We start from the raw sequence: 18,489 nt of genomic DNA on the forward strand, positions 1-18,489 counted from the left end.
GAGAAACACACACACACACGGGCCTTTATTCACCTGTCTATCATCTGTCGCACGAGTCACCGAGTGCACAAGAGAGATACGCACACTTACGGGCAAACAAACAAATGCACACATGGAAACAAGCCCATACACACAAACATCACCGGAGAACAACTCGGCTGTGTGAGTCTGCCATCACTTATCATGCAGCCGCCCCCGGTCCCCAACAGACCCACATACCTCAACTCTCCACAAAGACACACATGCAGCCGGTTAGCGGTGTACTTCTCGGGGCTATACAGCACGTGACCATGCTGTGTGTATATAAACACAAGGGTGTCCACCTTAGCGATGCACTGGACTGGAATAATAAAAATGTCCCGTACAAACAAGGTTGTCTCCAACTGTTGAGAGGAGACTGAGGTCTGAAACCCTCAGTGGAAGAAGTCGGGACCTCCGCAGGTCCTTCGTCTCGTTGTCAGTCAGACTTTAATAACAATAACTTACTAAAACACTGTTGTAGTCTCTGCCACCCTTCCCCACCGCTTAACATCACAGCTCATTTATTTATCTTCGGAGACGATCATATTTATTTATCATTATCTGTCTTGTTTATCCCTGTGCAACAGTGTCAGCCCATCACATCTGGTCGCTTCTCTCCTTCTGCCTGAGCTCACATGTAGCCGACTATATTCTAATACAGATAAACTCCAAATAAAGCGGTTCCCGTTTACATATTTTTCCGTTTTGGTTTTCAGACAACAGCACCCGTAAGAAATAAGGACCGACATGAAGCCCGGTAAGCAACGTGCTAACCAGCGGTCACTTCCAAGACATTTCCAAGCTGATGCTGAAATTCTGATTATATATGACAAAATCACCGTACCGGTGGTTTATAGATGACCGCGCTGTGATTTCGGCTGTATTTACATGTAAAATGATCACAGTTAAAAGCGACACAATACTTTTTTCAAAATAAACCTCGGTCAGCTGCGGGGCACACACCGTTGCAGTCGGATTGTGGGTTGCAAGGATGCACCGACGTGTGGGTCAAAATTCTAGCGTGGATTATCGATATTTTTTTCATAGACGATTTTGTCTTATAAAGAGCTTTCAGCTTTCAGTGTTTAATTGGTAAAAGTACAACTTTTAAATTGGTCTGTTAACATTTATGTAAGAAAAATGAAGCCATTGAGGCTAACAATGCTAACAAGCTGGAATTGTATGTTACTAAAGTGTATAACATGGAATAACAAAATATGGATGACAGATACACATCATCTGGTCTTTCACGAGCTGACTGTATATAACTCTTCAGTCCTGACTTGTGTCTTTTACAAATTGTTCTCTTTAAATCATGGTTGTTGTGGCCAGTCAAGCTTAGGTTTCTCTCAGTTTTTAATAACAGAGGCTGGTCACTTATCTGACAAGACATGAAAACAGTTTTCCCCCTAAAAATTTAAAAGAAATGAACACGCTTCTATGATATAAAACAACATCCTTCAGAGGGAAAAGGTGGTAGGGCTGCCAGGAAAATGATATATGTGATGGCATTTACAGCGCGTCCTGGGTAAGTTTGCTGTAATACACTGACATACTGACACTCTTAACGGAAATCAGGCTGGAAGTCGATATATCACCGCGGGATAAATTATCATACAAATTTGACAATTGTCATATATCTGTAACTTCATCATGTCTAAAGAGAGACACCAACACATTAAGATTTAAGAGGCTTTGAGAGTTCCTGTTACAAAGTGATCAAGCTGTTTCCTCTACATCTGTGTTGATAAGTTTTTGAACAGTAAAATTGAGTTACAAAGAAGACCAGAACATTAATCATTGAAAAAAAAAAAAAAGCATCCAGTGAGAGAGGAGCTGTGGCTGTGGAAGGGAGGGCACATCTGTCCTGCTTTCCACAGCGCTTCATACTTTCCGTGAACTTGTGCTTCCAAGAAATCCATATCCAGCAGCTTGTGACTCTCCCCGTTTTATCATAACGAAATGTGGCGTCTAATTGTGTCTCTGTGTGTGAGGGAGAGAGGATGCAAGGTGGCTCGTCACTTTGTCTTATGAGATATATTTGGATCGGTCGAGAGTGCGAGTGTGTGAGCGTGTTTGTTATAAAAGTGAGTACGTCTCACCCCGTGTCGTCCTGCTGAAAGCCCTCCAGCTCGTCCCTCTGCTCAGCCAGAGAGGACTCCAGGTCCAGATAGGTTCCATTGTGGGAGACCTGAAGTGTGCAGTCATCAAGCTGTGGGATGGTAGGAAAGAAACTGTGTTAATAAAAAAGTTTTAATGACTACAATGAATGTAAACTAAGGAGTAGGACGCTGGATTTATTTTAATTGACCTGAAAAAAACCCAGTAAATACAACAACAACAACAACAACAACAGTGGTCCCTATTTTAAATTGCAATTTCTACATTCAGTGTGCATTAAAAGGGATGTGAAATGTCCTTATCGTCGATGTACATAGTGAAACACCAACAGGAACAGCTTTGGTCTCTGGGCTCACTTTCTCTAATGCCCCTTGACTATGTCTGTTCATGTTTCACACCCTTTTTTAAGACAATTTAAGCCAGTAAAATAAAGCCAGTTTACAGGGCAGTGGTCTGTGAGAGGCGAGAGAACCATATGCGGTGTGGCATTACAAAGCTTTTATAAGAGAATTAACTAGTAATAAAGTCTACAGAACATGAAACCAAAACTAGAGTGGGACATAGAAAAAGAGAGACAGATTTTAGTGCTTTTTAATACCAGCTGTCAGAAATGACACTTAATATTACTTAGATCGTGTACAAAATGAAGCTTCAGCACATTCAAGTCTCGGTATGTTTGTGGAGAGACCAGTCAGTCCTTCCTACAAACATGATTTACATTTATGCAAATGCAGGATTCCGATTTTCCCTTCTGGAGAACAGAGCAGTCTTGCGCCCATGCCATCTGTGATGGTGTGATCTAAGGTAACGATGCAGAGCGACCCACGTCAGAATTGACCCACTGCGCTGGGTAATGGGAGACCCTGCTGAGTTTGAGACCAGGTGCGTGGCAATATATCTGCACACCACTGGCATTGATGTTTATGAGTCCAGTCACAAGTTGATAGCAGGTGCAAGCAGCCGTCCCAGAGACAACTCATAAAAAGCAACATACATCATTATGTTGCTACAATCCGCTCTGAGTTTTGCAACTTCTTGTTGAAGCTGCGGATATATGAATAGGTGCATTAGGTCAGCGTCATGCGTCAGCATTTAGCAGCCCTGTGGTAGCGCTGGGTTGAACCCAGCCCGGCTTGCGGTGGTGCTGCCAAATGCCCCCCGGTCATCCGTTCAGGCTGCCTGACGACACTTTGTGAACAACACAGACCGCGGATCACAAGACCTGCTGCTGCTCTCTGTCTGTCCCTCCCTTTTAGTCGGAAACAGAGAGACGGACTGTCGGATGGATTCACAGCATAAATATAACCTTGCTATATTTACTCTGCTCCTGAGGCAGCATGCTCACAGGAGCTCAAGGGTGAGTGTGCTGCAGCGGGGCTTGGAGTTAAAGGGGGGGGGGGGGGGGGCACTGCCAAGGCCAAAGCATTACAGAGGAGAGTCTAAGAAGTTCAACTTTTTACAGTTACTTTAACTTCTCACTCATTCTAATAACTAAGAAGCAGAACAATCAGGTAACATAATCCAACAAGGAAGCTCTGGGTGCAGCTGCTTCCCCTTACTCCCTCACAAACAACATGGATCAATCTGTGCCAAACAGCTAATCCAATGACCACAACACAGCTATCTGACACATCTGTAATTGCAATTCTGATTGTTTTGGTCAATCAAAATGCTGACAACAATATTTTCCCAGGTACACCACGGATAGGAAGTGTCATACAGTGCTGCTGCTAGATAGGATCAGTGGTACGAGCGCCCAGCATGTAATTGTGACAGGGTTAAGGTTAGAATTAAGGTTGACTAATAATGACTTATACGATGTGGACAACACACAGAAAGGAAGGGAGGAGTCTTGCGAAAGGCAGCGATTAAAGCTCAAAAGATAATTACTGGATTTTTTTTTTTTTTTTTTTCCCCCCTGCTGTGCTGATTGATAACTCTCACATGGCAACATGTTCATCATCTTCGCATGTTAGCATGAATTTGTGTGCGAAATTTGATTATAACCGAAAACATTTCACTCAAAACCACAAACATTAGCCTCACAATGGTGCAAGAGGAGGAGTCCAGTGAGATCAGCAAAGTCAAAGGGATTCCTCGTCTTTGGACCAAACGCATCGCTGTCATCCCCGCCAGCGTGGCTCAAAATATCCACGAGTCAAAAAGACACAAGTGCAAATATTTGAAGGGCAATCCATCCCCAGTTCTACCGGCTCTTAAACACACGTGTGATGCCTTTGTTATTCACAAATTGCGTGCACATGAGATTTTGTAAATCTCACATTGAGGCAAGATGGGGGTGGAGACAGTGGCGGGTGGGAGGGGAGGGGGGGGGGTAATCTTGCCCTGTCCCACTGCCCCGGTTTTAAAAGCAGTAATAAGACAAAAGCATTTCTTGAGTCCAATCTGCTGGCATTATTCAGCATTCGTTTTTAAATCTTCCTCCTAAACTTCTGTCAAAAACACTTCAGTTACAGGGCTTCCCTTAGTTCCTTGAAAATGTCCCGTTCTGTCTAAACACACACGTCCCAAGATAAGAATACCATCACCTCCCTGCTGCATTTTGCAGCTCGCCTATATCCTCACATCTTACTCGACCATACAAATGCTGCTCGAACAGCAAGAAGCGATCCCGCTGTGTAACTCGGTATGTTAGCAGCTCGGCCCCCGAAGGGTGTCTCTTTCCTAAAACACTTGGTCTGGGTAACAGGAGTAATAACATAACAAAACACATCATGCTGCATGTGGCCGGGAGAGAGAGGTGGCTCCGAAAGAAGGAACCGCAAGCTCTTCACGACTCAAAGCTCCTGGACGGGGCCAGGGAAAGACTTAGTGGTGGCTAGTATACTTTACACTCATTTAATCAAATTCTCCCAGAAGAGCGCAGTAGAGAAAAGAAAAAAAAAAGAGAGAGAGTCGGGGGTGTAATTACTTCCATGTTGAAACAACACCGGGCCCGCTGGCGATCACGGTGGGTCGACAGTTAACGATACCCCTTACGTAACTTAGACGACAAATTTTGAAGACTTTTTTTTGTGTGTCAAAATCGGAGCCGCGGAGGATGACAGGCTCTTTGAAGCGCTCGGGGGAGAGGGTGTGTCCTACGCGGCCGTTAAATCTCCCAATGTTGCTTTAATGGGACCCTTTTGGTAATGAAATAACAGTGGAGCTGTGAAGTGCGGGCTTTACTGTTTCTGCTGAGGGAGTAGGAGTATTTCCATCGCCAGATCGGAGCTGTCGGAGTGATGGTGAAGCTTCTGCGTTAAGATGAAAGTCTAATGGATCATTTTCAGTACATGACTTGTCTTAATGCATAATTCAAGACTGGACATACGTTGCTGAGCTTTTTATTACTATTGTAAGTTGGTTACTTTAAAGCTAGAAGAGGAAAGTGATGCTCTCCTGTGTGAGAATCAAAAGGAAACTTTGTTGTTTAGCAGTTTGGACCAAAATCACACACAGACCAGCAACACACTGATTTAGCCTTGGCAACCCGCTCTAACCGTGTGTGTGTGTGTGTGTGTGTGTGTGTGTGTGTGTGTGTGTGTGTGTGTGTGTGTGTGTGTGTGCGCGCAAACTGGTGGTGGTCAGAGAGGTGGAAGGGAAGATGGGAGGAAGAGGTCAGGAAAACCACGGCACCCAAAGTGAGGAGAACAAAGTGTCGCAGGGATCCAGGCCTCAGCCACAGGAATTCTGGGACAAGTGACCTATACTTTGCATGCAGCGCAGCCAGCCCTCCGCCATCGCAGCATAATAACACAGCAGGCTGTACTAACAGAGGAGCACACAATAAAATGAGAGAAAGGCCGTTTTAATAAAGACAGACAACTCAAAAAGCAAAGGGAAGACTCAAAAACAGTCGTTTCGATGGTTTCCAATTTTTCCAACGCTTCCAGCCCTCGAAGCACCAACTCTCAGATCTGGACAGTCTGGCGGGCAAATTTGCAACCGTTCAGTTTCATCCCTATAATCTAAGGGCAATATCCAGTTGCCATTGCGCGCTGTCTCCCTCCTGATGTGAACAAAATTGCAAACACGAATGCCGGCAGTGCCATCTGTCCGCGTATAGGTTGTAATCATAAGCTTTTCTGTGCTGTGGGCCATTTTTCATTTGTTTTGTGGTTTTTAAAAGATGGGGCAGCGAAATATCTGCTGGTTTTGGAAAAACCACTCTGCTGTTGAACGCTGGTTTGCTCTGCGTGCCAGCAGTTAAACTCAGGTTTTTTTTTTGGTTTTTTTTTCATGTGCCTCACTTTGTATTTTTCAATTCTATTCAATCTGCATTTTCAACTGAAACTGTATAGCATCTAATGAGGTCAAATAAAGTATCTGCTCCTATGTGGGTGTGTTCACGTGTTTGTGTGTTTGCGTCTACTTAAGTCAGTAAGGAATGTGTTGCTATTTTTTTTTTTTTTTAATTATTTTTAATTTTTATTAGTTGCTTTAAACACTGAACTTGACTCACAGCCATCATATCCCAACTCTTTCCACCAGGTTTGACCATCTGTGATTTAGGTTGCTGGGTGCCTTAACACTGGGACTGTCACTTGTAGATGAATGAGGCAACTCAGGATACTGTATCTAGTTGCATTAATGCGTTTGTGGCCACCTGTCACTGTGATATGCGAGGCATATTGCAAAAATAAAGCACTCGTGTTTATTCAGAGAATCACACATGGATGTTTTTTTTAATTTGTTTTTATTCCCAGACCACTCAAAAGGTTTACACGTCAGAGTCCACTTGATCCAACACTTTTACTCAATGGCACTTCAGTGGATCAAATGTGTGCCCACATGGGATTAAATCAGAGTATTTCATCGGAAACAAGTGAAGTCAGAGTTTGATGTTGCTGTGGGCTCTGAGACAAACCTTTGCAACCTTGTTTCACTCCTCAAGCTGGAAAGCCAATCAGTTGTGCTCTCATGTCTCAAAATAGCCTCCAAATAGTGGTTATGGAAGTTTATTTGCAAAGAGGCTTTAAGGAAAAAAAACAGCCGTCTCAAAAACCTCAAGTAGTGTTACTGTAAACTCATGAATGTGTGCTTTGAATAAAAACATGAATAATTGTAATAATAATTGTTAGTTGTCCTTTGCTTCATGGATCTTATTTAAGGTGGATCACTTCTAGATTTCATGAGTCACTATGCATGAACTGTTTTCATAGGGCTGGTTAATTCTAGGTTGAGCTGTTTACACTGGTAATCCTACCTTGTGTGGAGCTTTGAGGAGCCGGTGGACGCCTGCTAGCTGGTTGATGAGAGGGATATCCTCTCTGAAGGTGTACAGCGGCGGTCTTGTCGGCTCTGGGAAGTTGGTGCTGTTGAACGGATCGGTGTCATCTAAAAACTGAACCCTGCAGACAAACGTGGCCATGGTGCATCCATGCAAGTGGCTCCTCCGAGTGGGGCAGTCCGGATGAATGAGAGCTGTGCCGGCTGTGTCGCTGCGCTCGCTCCTCTCCTGGTAACGACAACAAACGCCGGTCGCCAAGTGCGCCCTGTGCGCAGCCTGTCCTCCCACAGGACACTGGACACGAGTGGATGGCCGAAGAAGATGCCGGTCAGGATCTTGACGTCTCGCCTCCTTGCTTTGGTTTTGCTCGCCCCGGGCCTTTCGATGCCGCTGTGTTATTCTCGGACAGGCAGGTGGCGGAGTCCAGCCTGGTGCCGGAGAGTGAAGGATCAGCGCAGCTTGGGACAGCCGGTCTGCTGTCTGTCTGAGTCCCAGTAAATCCACCCCGTCCCTCCCCCGTATCTATTTTCCCCTCTGCCTCATCTCTCCCTCCTCCCCCCTCCCTTCGGATCACTGTCTCCGGCTTAGCAGCGCTTTTCTATATGGAAATGAATTGCACTAATCCTACGATAGCTAAATATGAGTACGAATACAAATCAAACGATGACCCAAGAGGCCATAGTACCGTTACAGATGCAAAAACTGTACGCACTAAACATAGCCTACATAATGGCTATAAAGCAATGAATACCGTGAATAAAAAAAAAAAAGAAGTTTGTAATAGCCTAATGGAACAAAATTAATCTCTAATAATATATTGAGCACAATTACTCACTATGCCCATAAAACTATGACTCCAGATAGCCCATCTACAGCAGTGCTCGAAGTGGGCCAGTGTAGTTTTCTGTGACTTTTTATGGTGCACATGCACTTCTCCGTCCTCTCCATCACGTCATCCGGGCGATTCATGACGTAAAAAAACAAACAAAACAAAAAAACAACAACAAAAAAAACAGCATTACCCAGGGTGCACTACGTTACGCGACGCTCACCTGGTTCTCCTCTACCTGTGCTAACCTTAAAATCATGTTGGCTTGGCTCCAAAACGGTTGCTGCCGTGAACTATATGATCCGACAACACAACCCAATTAACCACTGTTCCTTCTGAAATTGCAGAAAGCTAATTAGATCTGCTGTCACATCCGGGAACTTGACGCGTCCCCGCCCCCTTAGGGGGAAAACAAATGACACTCCACAGACTTTAATTGTAAAATTGCAGTACAAAACAAAACCATTAGAAAATCACCACGGTTAAATGAGTTTATAAATGACCCAAAGACACTTTGTTAATTAAAAATAGGCTATGTTCACTCTGCCTGAGATAGGATATGTTAGATAAATCTAAAGTTTTAATTTGATCTCTTCAGTAGTTCCTTCATCATGTTGGTGCAATAACCCCACTCAGTGACCCGTGGTGTCCTAGCGTTATTAATTTAGAACAGTAAATTTAAAGAAAAGTTTGGAGAACAAAAGGTCTCAACTTCCTCTTTGCAGGTGCGTGGTTATGAGAGCCGTCATATTGCCTGGTCTGATGTGCAGCACCTGGCTGATGTCACCATAAGTTATCACAATGCCGTTGACCTCCTGTATGAGTTTCAAACTAAAACCCCTCCAGTATCTTATTATACACAGTCCAGCCATGTACTGCATTTTGACCTAGTCTTATTCCTCCAATGATTTAGGGTAAATGGGTGTCCACTACATTTATTTTGTGAACATCTGCAATATGTCCTAATATAATTCATTCACTATAAAGATTTAGAACGTAGGCTGATAAATAATTTGCTAATACCGGCCGCCTGATACACAGGGCAACATGTTAATAAGGGGAGCTCTGGTACTTTTTTTTCCACTTCAAGCACTGATCTACAGAGACAAATGTTGTGGAAGAGTTTTGTTGCAAATTGAAGAGCAATCTTGACCAATTCCGACCTCTTGTGGCCAAAGTATTTAAATGCAGGTACAGAGTGCTTGCCTGTTCCGGTACTTCTCAAAACTTGAAACAAGTATTTTCAGGGTATAAACCAGAGGAACATAACAGCTGCATTATAGTGCCAGGGCATGTAGTAATAAGTAACATGCAGTATACAGTAAATTGTATGAGGCTGTAAATATTAGGAATTGCTGCTTGGTTGAAGTTACAAGTGAGTCAGTGGTTGTCTGTTGATGTCAATTTGGGAGTAATTAGTTTACCGTCACGTAATAATCTTCCAATTTTACCCCAAGACGCTACAGTACATCCTTCTTTAGTTGTAGACAATAGCTCAAAACGGAGACATCATTTTTACAATCATGTTACATGTACAATCATTTTCCCCTCAGGGATTAATAAAGTGTATATAAAAAAAAAAAAAATTCTTTTTTCTTTCTTTTTTTTGCTTGGCAGTGCAGGTTGTCCATTACTCATTTTTTCTGTCCACATGTTAAAGGGACTTTGGGTAAGACATTGAAACCCAAATGATCTGGCCAGTACGTTGCCATGTGCATTGCCACTGTTTGAATGAGAGTCCTGTGGTTAAAAGAAATGTATAAATTCGATCCATTAGCTATTTAACATATTTACAGTAGCCCACGATCTGTTTACTGTGAACATCATCAGTGTATGGCAGAAAAACCCACTATCTCTTTTTACTACTAATGAATCAGGGAAAAAAAAAAACTCCACACAGCGTGAATCTCAAGCCAGTGTTTGGTTGTAAAGTAAAGTGCAGAGTTCTTCTCACTCCCTGACAACCATTTACTGACAATAACTCTCTTATCTCTAGCTGTCAAGCTTTGTCCAGCAGGTGCATAATTACAGGAAACCATCGTAAACAAGAGAATTTTCAGAACATGATATCGGCTGCAGACTGTCTACATAACAATACAGTTCAATGTTTATAGTACATTTAATACCATTTGCGATCAGAACTTAAACCACATCCATGATTGATTGCTAGTTACTGAATATGATAAATTCTTAACTAAAAGTTACCAAACCATCATTCATTATTCTGCTCGAACTGATGTGGTTCCCTCAAGTGTAAAACACATTATTTCTTGAAACAGTTTTCATTGAATACATTTTCATATCAGTTTACATGTATGTGCCACAAAAACTCAAATAAATAACAACAAAAGCAAATATGAATAAACAACCACAAGGTATTGAGTAAATGTCAAAAACATATTGTAGTGTTATGCTGGAGCTTATTGAATTACTTATAACAAAAAAAAATTAAAAAGCATATCCACAACATACACTATAAGCTACAGAGCTTAGACACACACATATCAGGTATATATAAAAGTCAGTCCATGCACCTGCACATGTTTACACACATGCCCAGACGCTCACGTGCACACAAAACGTGTGGAATCAAAACATTAACCCACTTAAATTGGACTGATGCCATGTGCACAGTATACTGTTTTGTTTTGAGCTTTTTAGAAAAATAAATAGAAAACCAGTCAAATTAGTAGTTTTCGAAAGACAAGAATATGAAAACAAACCTAGTACAGTCTGACAAAGTCACTATTTGAAGGAAGCTTTGGTAAAGCACCTGTGGACCTGTAGATTCGTTTTGGTTGACAGTGTCTCGAGCAAACTCTGGACACCTCACTTGAGAGGCCTTTGTATCTTTTCTGGTGAGTCAGTTAAAGCAGCATTGACATTTTTTTCTGAAACATAGTGATTTAATGTTGCTAATATGTGTCTTTTTGTTTTCAAAACATTTCAGTGAAATGTTGCTTTTATAGTTCTCGGTTTCTGGAGTCATTACGACTACATGGGAGTGAGTGCCAAAGAGCTGGCACATCTTAAGGGACATTTTAGTTTTCTATAAAACTCATTATGGGAGAGAATATTTCTGTAGTCACACATTTAGAGAAGATCTTGTCCTTAATAGGTTGCTGTTTTTAATGCTAATTTATTCTGGTTGGTGATTTTGAAAAAAAATCCACCAAAGCCTACACAGAAAATTCACATCTTTGGAATAAATTCTCTCAGTTCAAATCAACTCTTTTTGCTTGTATATGTGAGACCATTGAATACACTCTCAAGCAGAGTGGAAGTAACTTTTTTCAGGAGTTGAACCTTGGACTGTTTAGGAATTCAAACTTGACTACCATAAAGATTAAATTCTACTTTAACCTTGAGTTGTTTGAACTCTTTCGCAGTGTTGACAGCCAACACTTTTAAGTGTGTATTGTTTGACATTCATGGAGTCAAAGTTTCATCAAACTATAAAGGTTTTAGGTAAGACTGACAACAAGACAACATATAAATAACAAATTTGTATTTATCACTTATATGTAGAGTGCAACAATTAATGCTGCAAGAAAGGTTTGTGACAAGTTGTATTCTGACAAACTCATATCTATGACTGATTGTTTTATATCTTACGTTGCTACCTTGTACACTTATGGTTTTGAATTATAGCCCCATTTTATTTATCATTATGTCGTCATTGAAATATTAATAAACAGCTTGTTTTAACGAAACTAAATATAATTTCTGCCGATCACTTAGATTTGATTTAGTTGCTTTATTCTCAAAAGTTACGAAGAAAAAACTAAGGCATGCTGGGAAATGATTATAGGGCAACAAAGCTGTGCAGTCAACACAGGGAGTAGTGTTGGATGATGCTCCTCAACACTCAGTGAATGAGCACCAAAATATTACCCCACACGAGAGTAACACCGGACACAAGCTGTAGTCTAATTTAGAAGATAAACTCCCAAAATCAAACTCTTTGTTTAACTCCAGAATATTTCACTCCAGAGATTTGCTGTGTAGCAAAACCTAACACGCGCGCGTGTGTGTGTTTGTACGCTTACCAATTCTATCAATTATTCGCAGGGACACTTTATGGTAACAGAATTTTACACTCTGCCTTAATATGATGGTGAAGATAATGTTTAAGGTGAAAGGGGCAAAACATATGCACATAAAACACCATCAGCACACGTTGTCTCTGCAGACAGCAACACTGAGAACCTCCTTGCCCCGTTTGAAAAGCCTGCCTGATATTCAGGGAGCTGTAGACTAGATTGCCTCAGCAGAGTATGAGACTTGTTCTTCCCAACCCTGGGCTTGAAGAGCGGATCCCGTCTCATGGAGAGCTGGAGCGGATGGAGAAGGAAGAGGCTGGGGACAGGCCCAAATGAGACAACAAAACCCAGTATCTGCTCACCTGCGTGGGCTTCTGTGTGGAGCTTGGTAACGTCTGGAGGTTCCCGTACTTGTTACTTGAGCCAAAATATGACAAAGGCATATTTATGATAATAAATAATTAATTAATAAATAAATAATTCTTTATTGTTGAAACTGATAACTAAAAAAAAAAAAAAATTAGGAAAGAACTGTCAGGAAAAACTATAGACCTGCTCATTGAAGAATTATTGGATGTCTTGTGTTTGCAAAAGCATTATACTTTTAATTTCAATTATTCAGTATTTGTCACCATAAAATGAAATCCATTTATTTGGATACTTCTGCATTTTGTCTGGTGATTACACAAATTAAAAGTTTTTTATGTCTCCAGTATTAATATATAGCCGAATTATATTTCACCAGTGTATTTCATGTAAATAAAATGCAAGAAATTTTGTTAGAATTGCCTTTGCATATATCTCATCCAAACTGATTTTTTTTTTTAGTTGTAAATGTTTTTCTTGAAGACAAAAATCTGGTGTGGTATCAAATATAGAAAGAAAGTATTAAGGGTACATAATTCACAATGAAAGTGACACTATAAAACAATAATGTGTCATCATGAGCCTATCAATGCACTTTAACTCTCGTGTTGTCCTTGGATCATAATGACCCGCAGCTGTGTTCAACCAAGTCCTTTTTTATTTTCATATTTTTTGGGATCATTGGTGGAGGCTGTGAGGGTTTATTTAAAGAATGATCACCAATGATCCCAAAAAAATATAAAAATATAGAAATAAAATAGAACTTGGTTGAACACAGCTGAACACAGTCATTTTGACCCGAGGACAATATTAACTCTTACAAGCCAGGGGAAATTCTTGAATAACATTTAAATACCCATTTAACTGCAAAGAACAACTGATGCATTAAACCACATAACATTTGGAGGGGGGCTGTGCATGGGACAGTGGGACGTTAGGCTTAAAGTCAGCATTCTAACATGCCTGTATAGTGACCAGATCAACATGCTCATGATTACCAGTTTACCGTGGCCACCATCTTGGTTTAGCATGTTAGCATACTAACATTTGCTAATTAACAACACAAGGAGAATGTCGTTATCATTACTGGTATTTGGCCATAAAAAACAAATTATAATTCTGACCTGGTGATAGCTCAAAATTAAAAGTTCATGGATTCAATTCTTCCTGAGAGGGGTATGAATGAAGCCTGGCGGCGCTGGCTATGGCTCACAGCTTCAGTTTTCTTCGCTGTGATTAACAGTGCGGGTACTCGGCCCGTATTAGTGTTTGCACAGCCACTATGAAGGGCCGACCAATTAGCAACCAGTTTCGGTGGTTAACCACGTTTGTCCCGCTCCTCCTTCACTGTGATTGGACGGTTGGTGACAGTGACGAGTGCAACTATTGCTGACTGGAAAAAAAACGTTGAACGCTCAGTGCAGAATAAACACTCAGCACCACGTCACGCTGCTGGCGTTCATTAAAATCAACTTTAAAAACAATGTGCTCAGGAAAAAAAACCTTTGGTGGACACGGTAGGTAGCTGCAGTGATGGCAGAATGTCAGCCAGTTTCGGCGCGAGCTGATTGATTAAAATTAACCCGAGGTCTACACCAAGTAGAAGGAATGTTTGGAAACGTTTCTCTATGGAGCATCCCCAGACCCATATATTCACAGAGTGAAATTGGGTTTTGGTTCGCACAAGCCCAGTATGAATGTCTCCATCAAATCAGTCAATAGTCAAAACATTGAACACAAAACCACACAAATGATCAAATCATTGGTCTGCACCAATCTGGGGAACATGAAAGTTTTAGCATAATTTAATTGGCATTCTGTAGTTTTCGAGGTATTACAGCCTCGAAACCTCACTGAAGCTCTGACCAATAAGGCAGAGCCAGGGTACCGTACTGTAGCCAAGAAAAACACTTCTTATCTCAAACATGCCGTGAACCCTCATAGCAACACTGAGATAAGATGCAAAGTTCTCATGCAATTTCCTAACAATCTCAGTGGCCCTGGTGTCAAGGTAAAACATGAGCTGGAGATAGTCAGGAGAATATGAAAATGACCTAAAGGCGTTAATATTTTGCTCGAACAGAAAGAATACAGAAAGTTCAATGACATACGTAACAAGATGATTAGATGCTGAATATGATCTCCACCTCTCTGCCGAGGCCACAACATGTCAACAAAAGACTTTAAAATATAAATATCATTCTTTGATGTGTCATTTAATTTTCCATATCAGCTAATCTCGTTCTCTGCTATCTAAAGTCCTGACAAAAGAGTGAACTTTCAGCCCTGCTCCGCCTGTATTGTCATGCCTGATGACAACAAAAACAGCGAGAATGACTCTATTTCCTTAGTTACTACAATGTATGTAACTGTTTCTGCACAAAGTTTCCAGTGACAGCTTTTGATAGACTGATAGTTGATTGTAGACAATAAATTGGGAAAATGATGAAATCACAGAGATAGTTTCTTCCCAACATAGCTCTGCCCAGCTACAACCAGAGATCCAATCAAGGTTAAAGAAATGAAAAGACCTGTGTGCATGTGCAGTTTCTATTACATACATTTAATTGAACTTATTTGTGTCTTCCAGAGACCAGACTAGTTATTTTGAAGACAACAACAATAACAACAAAAATAATATTAATAATATTAATAATAATTCTCTTTCCTTTCCCCCAGGCTGTATACGTCACCTCCACCCTGCCATACGTGGTCCTCACCATCTTCCTCATCAGAGGACTGACTCTGAAAGGCTCTGCAGAAGGAATTAAGTTCCTCTTCACTCCAGATGTAAGTCATTTAATAATCTTTATACTGTCAGTAGCCGTAAGATGGCAAGTGTGTAGGCCTTTTTCTTGACTGAATTGTTTTAAGTACGCATTCTTATGATTAAAATATCAAATATCTGTTCAAACAGTCTGTGATCACCCACGTTTTTCAAATGTGAACATTTTCTAGTGTGCACCAGCTATTAAAGACACAACTCTAATGACAATGTTGTCAATCTTTAGCTCGATGAGTTGATGAACCCATCAACATGGTTGGATGCAGGAGCGCAAGTTTTCTACTCCTTTTCCCTGGCCTTTGGGGGTCTCATCTCATTCTCTAGCTACAACCCTGTGCAGTAAACCAACTGCACACACTTTGGATCACATATTATGTTGAGACAACTTATCTTTGTACAAGTAACAACTTACAGTGGCGTGAAAATTCAGTAATACATATCGCATTTTAAGGCGTGTTATGTAAAAATAAAGTAAAATGATTGTATCTAAAGTCACTGATTTGAAAATGTATCTGTTTCTTTTTTTCCAGCAACAACTGTGAGCAGGATGCTATTATTATCTCCATTATTAACGGCTGCACTTCTGTCCATGCTGCCATCGTTATCTACTCCATCATTGGCTTCCGGGCAACGGACCTGCAGATCTTCCCTAAGAAGTTTCCCAAAGAAGTGCTCACAGGTATCATACAGACACATGGGCCGACGTACTGACCGTGCATTGATTCCTACGATAAGATAAGAGGGTCTGACGAAAAACAGTCTTATTGTTATTTTGTGTTCTTTTGGATTTCAGGAATTGTATGCTTCTCAGCCTTCTTGATCGCGCTCATCTTTGCTCTGCGGTCTGGTAAATACTGGTTGGTGCTGTTTGACAGCTATGCAGGCTCCATCCCTCTGCTCATCATCGCCTTCTGTGAGATGATTGGTGTTGCCTACCTGTACGGAATGGACAGGTAAGATACTGCATCTCCAACACATACAGAAAAAATACATAATTCTCAGATGTTTTCCACATGGGGCACATGTGATCACATGTATGACACAAGTTTAACACATGTTGCAACATTTGATAACAAAAGGGCAAGTATGTGGAAAAGTTTTCTAATGGGAATCGACATGGGCTTCACACATTACATGTTTCACATGTGAACAAGCACGTGTATGTGGTCACATGTGATCACATTCATTTTTGCACTTGTAAAATTCATTCATTGATTTTTCAGGGAAGAGAGCATTGCTAAGTCTTTTACCATATTTAAATGACTTATGTCAGATACATTATATTATGAGTATGTCTGAATTGATGTCAAATACTATTGATCTACTACTACATAATAATAAATCTGTTCTGATCCAGATTGTTTGGTTTGAAAGGTTTAACAAAGACATTGAGTTCATGATTGGATACAGACCCAACTTCTTCTGGCAGGCCTTATGGCGAGTCATCAGCCCTCTGATTGTCTTGGTCATCTTCGTGTTTTACTTTGTCACCAAAGTCCGAGCCCAGCTGACATACGTCACCTGGAATCCAAGCTCGGTATGATGAATGCACTCAAAACTGTCTTTCCAGTGTAAAATATTCAGAACTCGTCATTCATAAACATACATTTTAATTTGGATGTCTCTTCCTTGTCACGTTTACAGATAAACTTCCCCGTGCTGGAGAAGTTACCCTATCTCAACTTTGTCTACTTTATTATCTTCCTCCTGGCAGGAGTTCCCAGTCTTTTGATCCCAGGATTTGCTGTGTACAGAATATTCCAAAGATGCTGCTGCAAGAAAAGCAATACAAAATCTGAGCTCAATACTATCTCGGCCAAAATCAACATGTAAGACAGGAAAGTAGCATAATGCTGGATCCTGCTGCTTAAGGGGTGTGAACGTATTTTTTATCAAATAAGAGACGTGGCAAATATACACTCGAAGTTTTCAAAAAAAAGAGGCTATTGCAATAAGGAATATTTATTCCATGGTGGAATCTCCATTGCTGTAGCTTGTAAAAAATTGTGTTGTGTAGACCTGATTTATTTTTCACTTGTATTACAAATGTTTTCGATTTGTCAATTATTATTGTGTTGTTTGTGAAGAGCTGACTAAACTATTTTGCTGCTCTAAAGAACACTTGCTTGCCTTTTTATTCCCACTTGTTTGTTGAACTAAATCTGAACTGACTGGGTAAGCCTGTGCAGTTTTGAAAAGTAACAAAATATAATAAATAAACATCGTGAAAAACAATAGTGACCTGTTTGTCTTGCACAGTTTTTCAAAAAGTGTCTTGCAGGGATTTACCTATCTATTTTATGGTCTATTTTCACTGCATGAAAATTATTTTTCCATTATTTTGACATAACATGGTCATATTTTTTAATGTGAAGACAAAAAGGAAGTATTTTTATACACGAGATTCGTATACATGCTGAATGTAACAGAAAAAATAGTTCTCAAACTCTATGTATTTATACTTGGAAAAGACAATCTTTCTCACTATTGTCTGTCACCACTGTTCCTACATGTTCTTTAGTGAAGAGTTAAAATGACACTTGCCCTAAGAGAAAGGTGTCTATTTAGAAATAAAACAATTCCACAGATTTTACAATATTTTTTAGAAAGTGTTTTTCTTTTTTTTTATATGTATATAAACATTTGTTGTGTTCACAATGGCATACCTACATACTAACTGTCACTATTTTGAGTGCAAAAGTGTATTCAGACTGACAAGTACAGAAACATGTAGTGTACTATAAGTACCTACTGTAGATAATGTACTCAAACCGGTCTAAAGATTTAGTTTGAAGCACTGGACACTTTTCACACTCAACAGTCGCCATCTTTGCTACGCAGCTAAAAGGGAGGGCCCACCGACATAATGACATAATGAATTTTTTAATTCACACCAATGCTTTCCTCTACTTGTCCAAATGTAACTACCTGAACTAAAAACGTTTTGGTGGTTAAACTTTCTGTACCTTCACAAGGAAAAGGATATTACATATTTTTATTATAACAGTGATGCATAGATAGTTTTATAGCCATTCTAAAAAATGTATATGACTGCTGAAAATTCAGTCGGAATATGCCAACGCAAACCTTT

General features: G+C 40.5%; 2 protein-coding genes across 5 annotated transcripts in view; one reads left to right on the forward strand and one right to left on the reverse strand.

Moving 5' to 3' along the window:
- fhod3a (formin homology 2 domain containing 3a) overlaps positions 1-7,842 on the reverse strand; it is a 60,039-nt gene extending 52,197 nt beyond the window's left edge. For all 4 annotated transcript variants that reach the window (XM_069175883.1, XM_069175882.1, XM_069175881.1 and 1 more), the window contains exons 1-2: positions 7,352-7,842; positions 2,124-2,233 (exon numbers count right to left, since the gene is read on the reverse strand). In XM_069175883.1, coding sequence (XP_069031984.1) covers positions 2,124-2,233; positions 7,352-7,516 — 275 coding nt within the window. In that variant the 5' untranslated portion in view covers positions 7,517-7,842. The remainder of the gene's footprint in view (positions 1-2,123; positions 2,234-7,351) is intronic.
- On the forward strand, positions 7,559-17,231 carry LOC138214730 (sodium-dependent neutral amino acid transporter B(0)AT1-like). Its single transcript, XM_069176510.1, has 8 exons — positions 7,559-7,606; positions 7,666-7,857; positions 15,293-15,403; positions 15,625-15,737; positions 15,929-16,077; positions 16,192-16,351; positions 16,773-16,935; positions 17,043-17,231. The coding sequence occupies exons 1-8, from the start codon at positions 7,559-7,561 to the stop codon at positions 17,229-17,231; spliced, it is 1,125 nt and encodes a 374-aa protein (XP_069032611.1).
- Positions 17,232-18,489: the final 1,258 nt, after the last annotated feature.

The sequence above is a fragment of the Embiotoca jacksoni genome, unplaced genomic scaffold (genome assembly GCF_022577435.1).
Source record: "Embiotoca jacksoni isolate LCO1_2020_lvr unplaced genomic scaffold, fEmbJac1.0.p SCAF_7, whole genome shotgun sequence".
Classification (NCBI taxonomy): Eukaryota; Metazoa; Chordata; class Actinopteri; family Embiotocidae; genus Embiotoca; species Embiotoca jacksoni.

Excerpts from the sequence above, each read along its gene's own strand:
- LOC138214730 (XM_069176510.1), top strand. The coding sequence starts at position 7,559 with ATGAATGAGAGCTGTGCCGGCTGTGTCGCTGCGCTCGCTCCTCTCCTG. Across the intron at positions 15,404-15,624 it reads AGTTCCTCTTCACTCCAGAT|CTCGATGAGTTGATGAACCC; the intron begins GTAAGTCATTTA and ends GTCAATCTTTAG. Across the intron at positions 16,078-16,191 it reads TCCCAAAGAAGTGCTCACAG|GAATTGTATGCTTCTCAGCC; the intron begins GTATCATACAGA and ends TTTGGATTTCAG.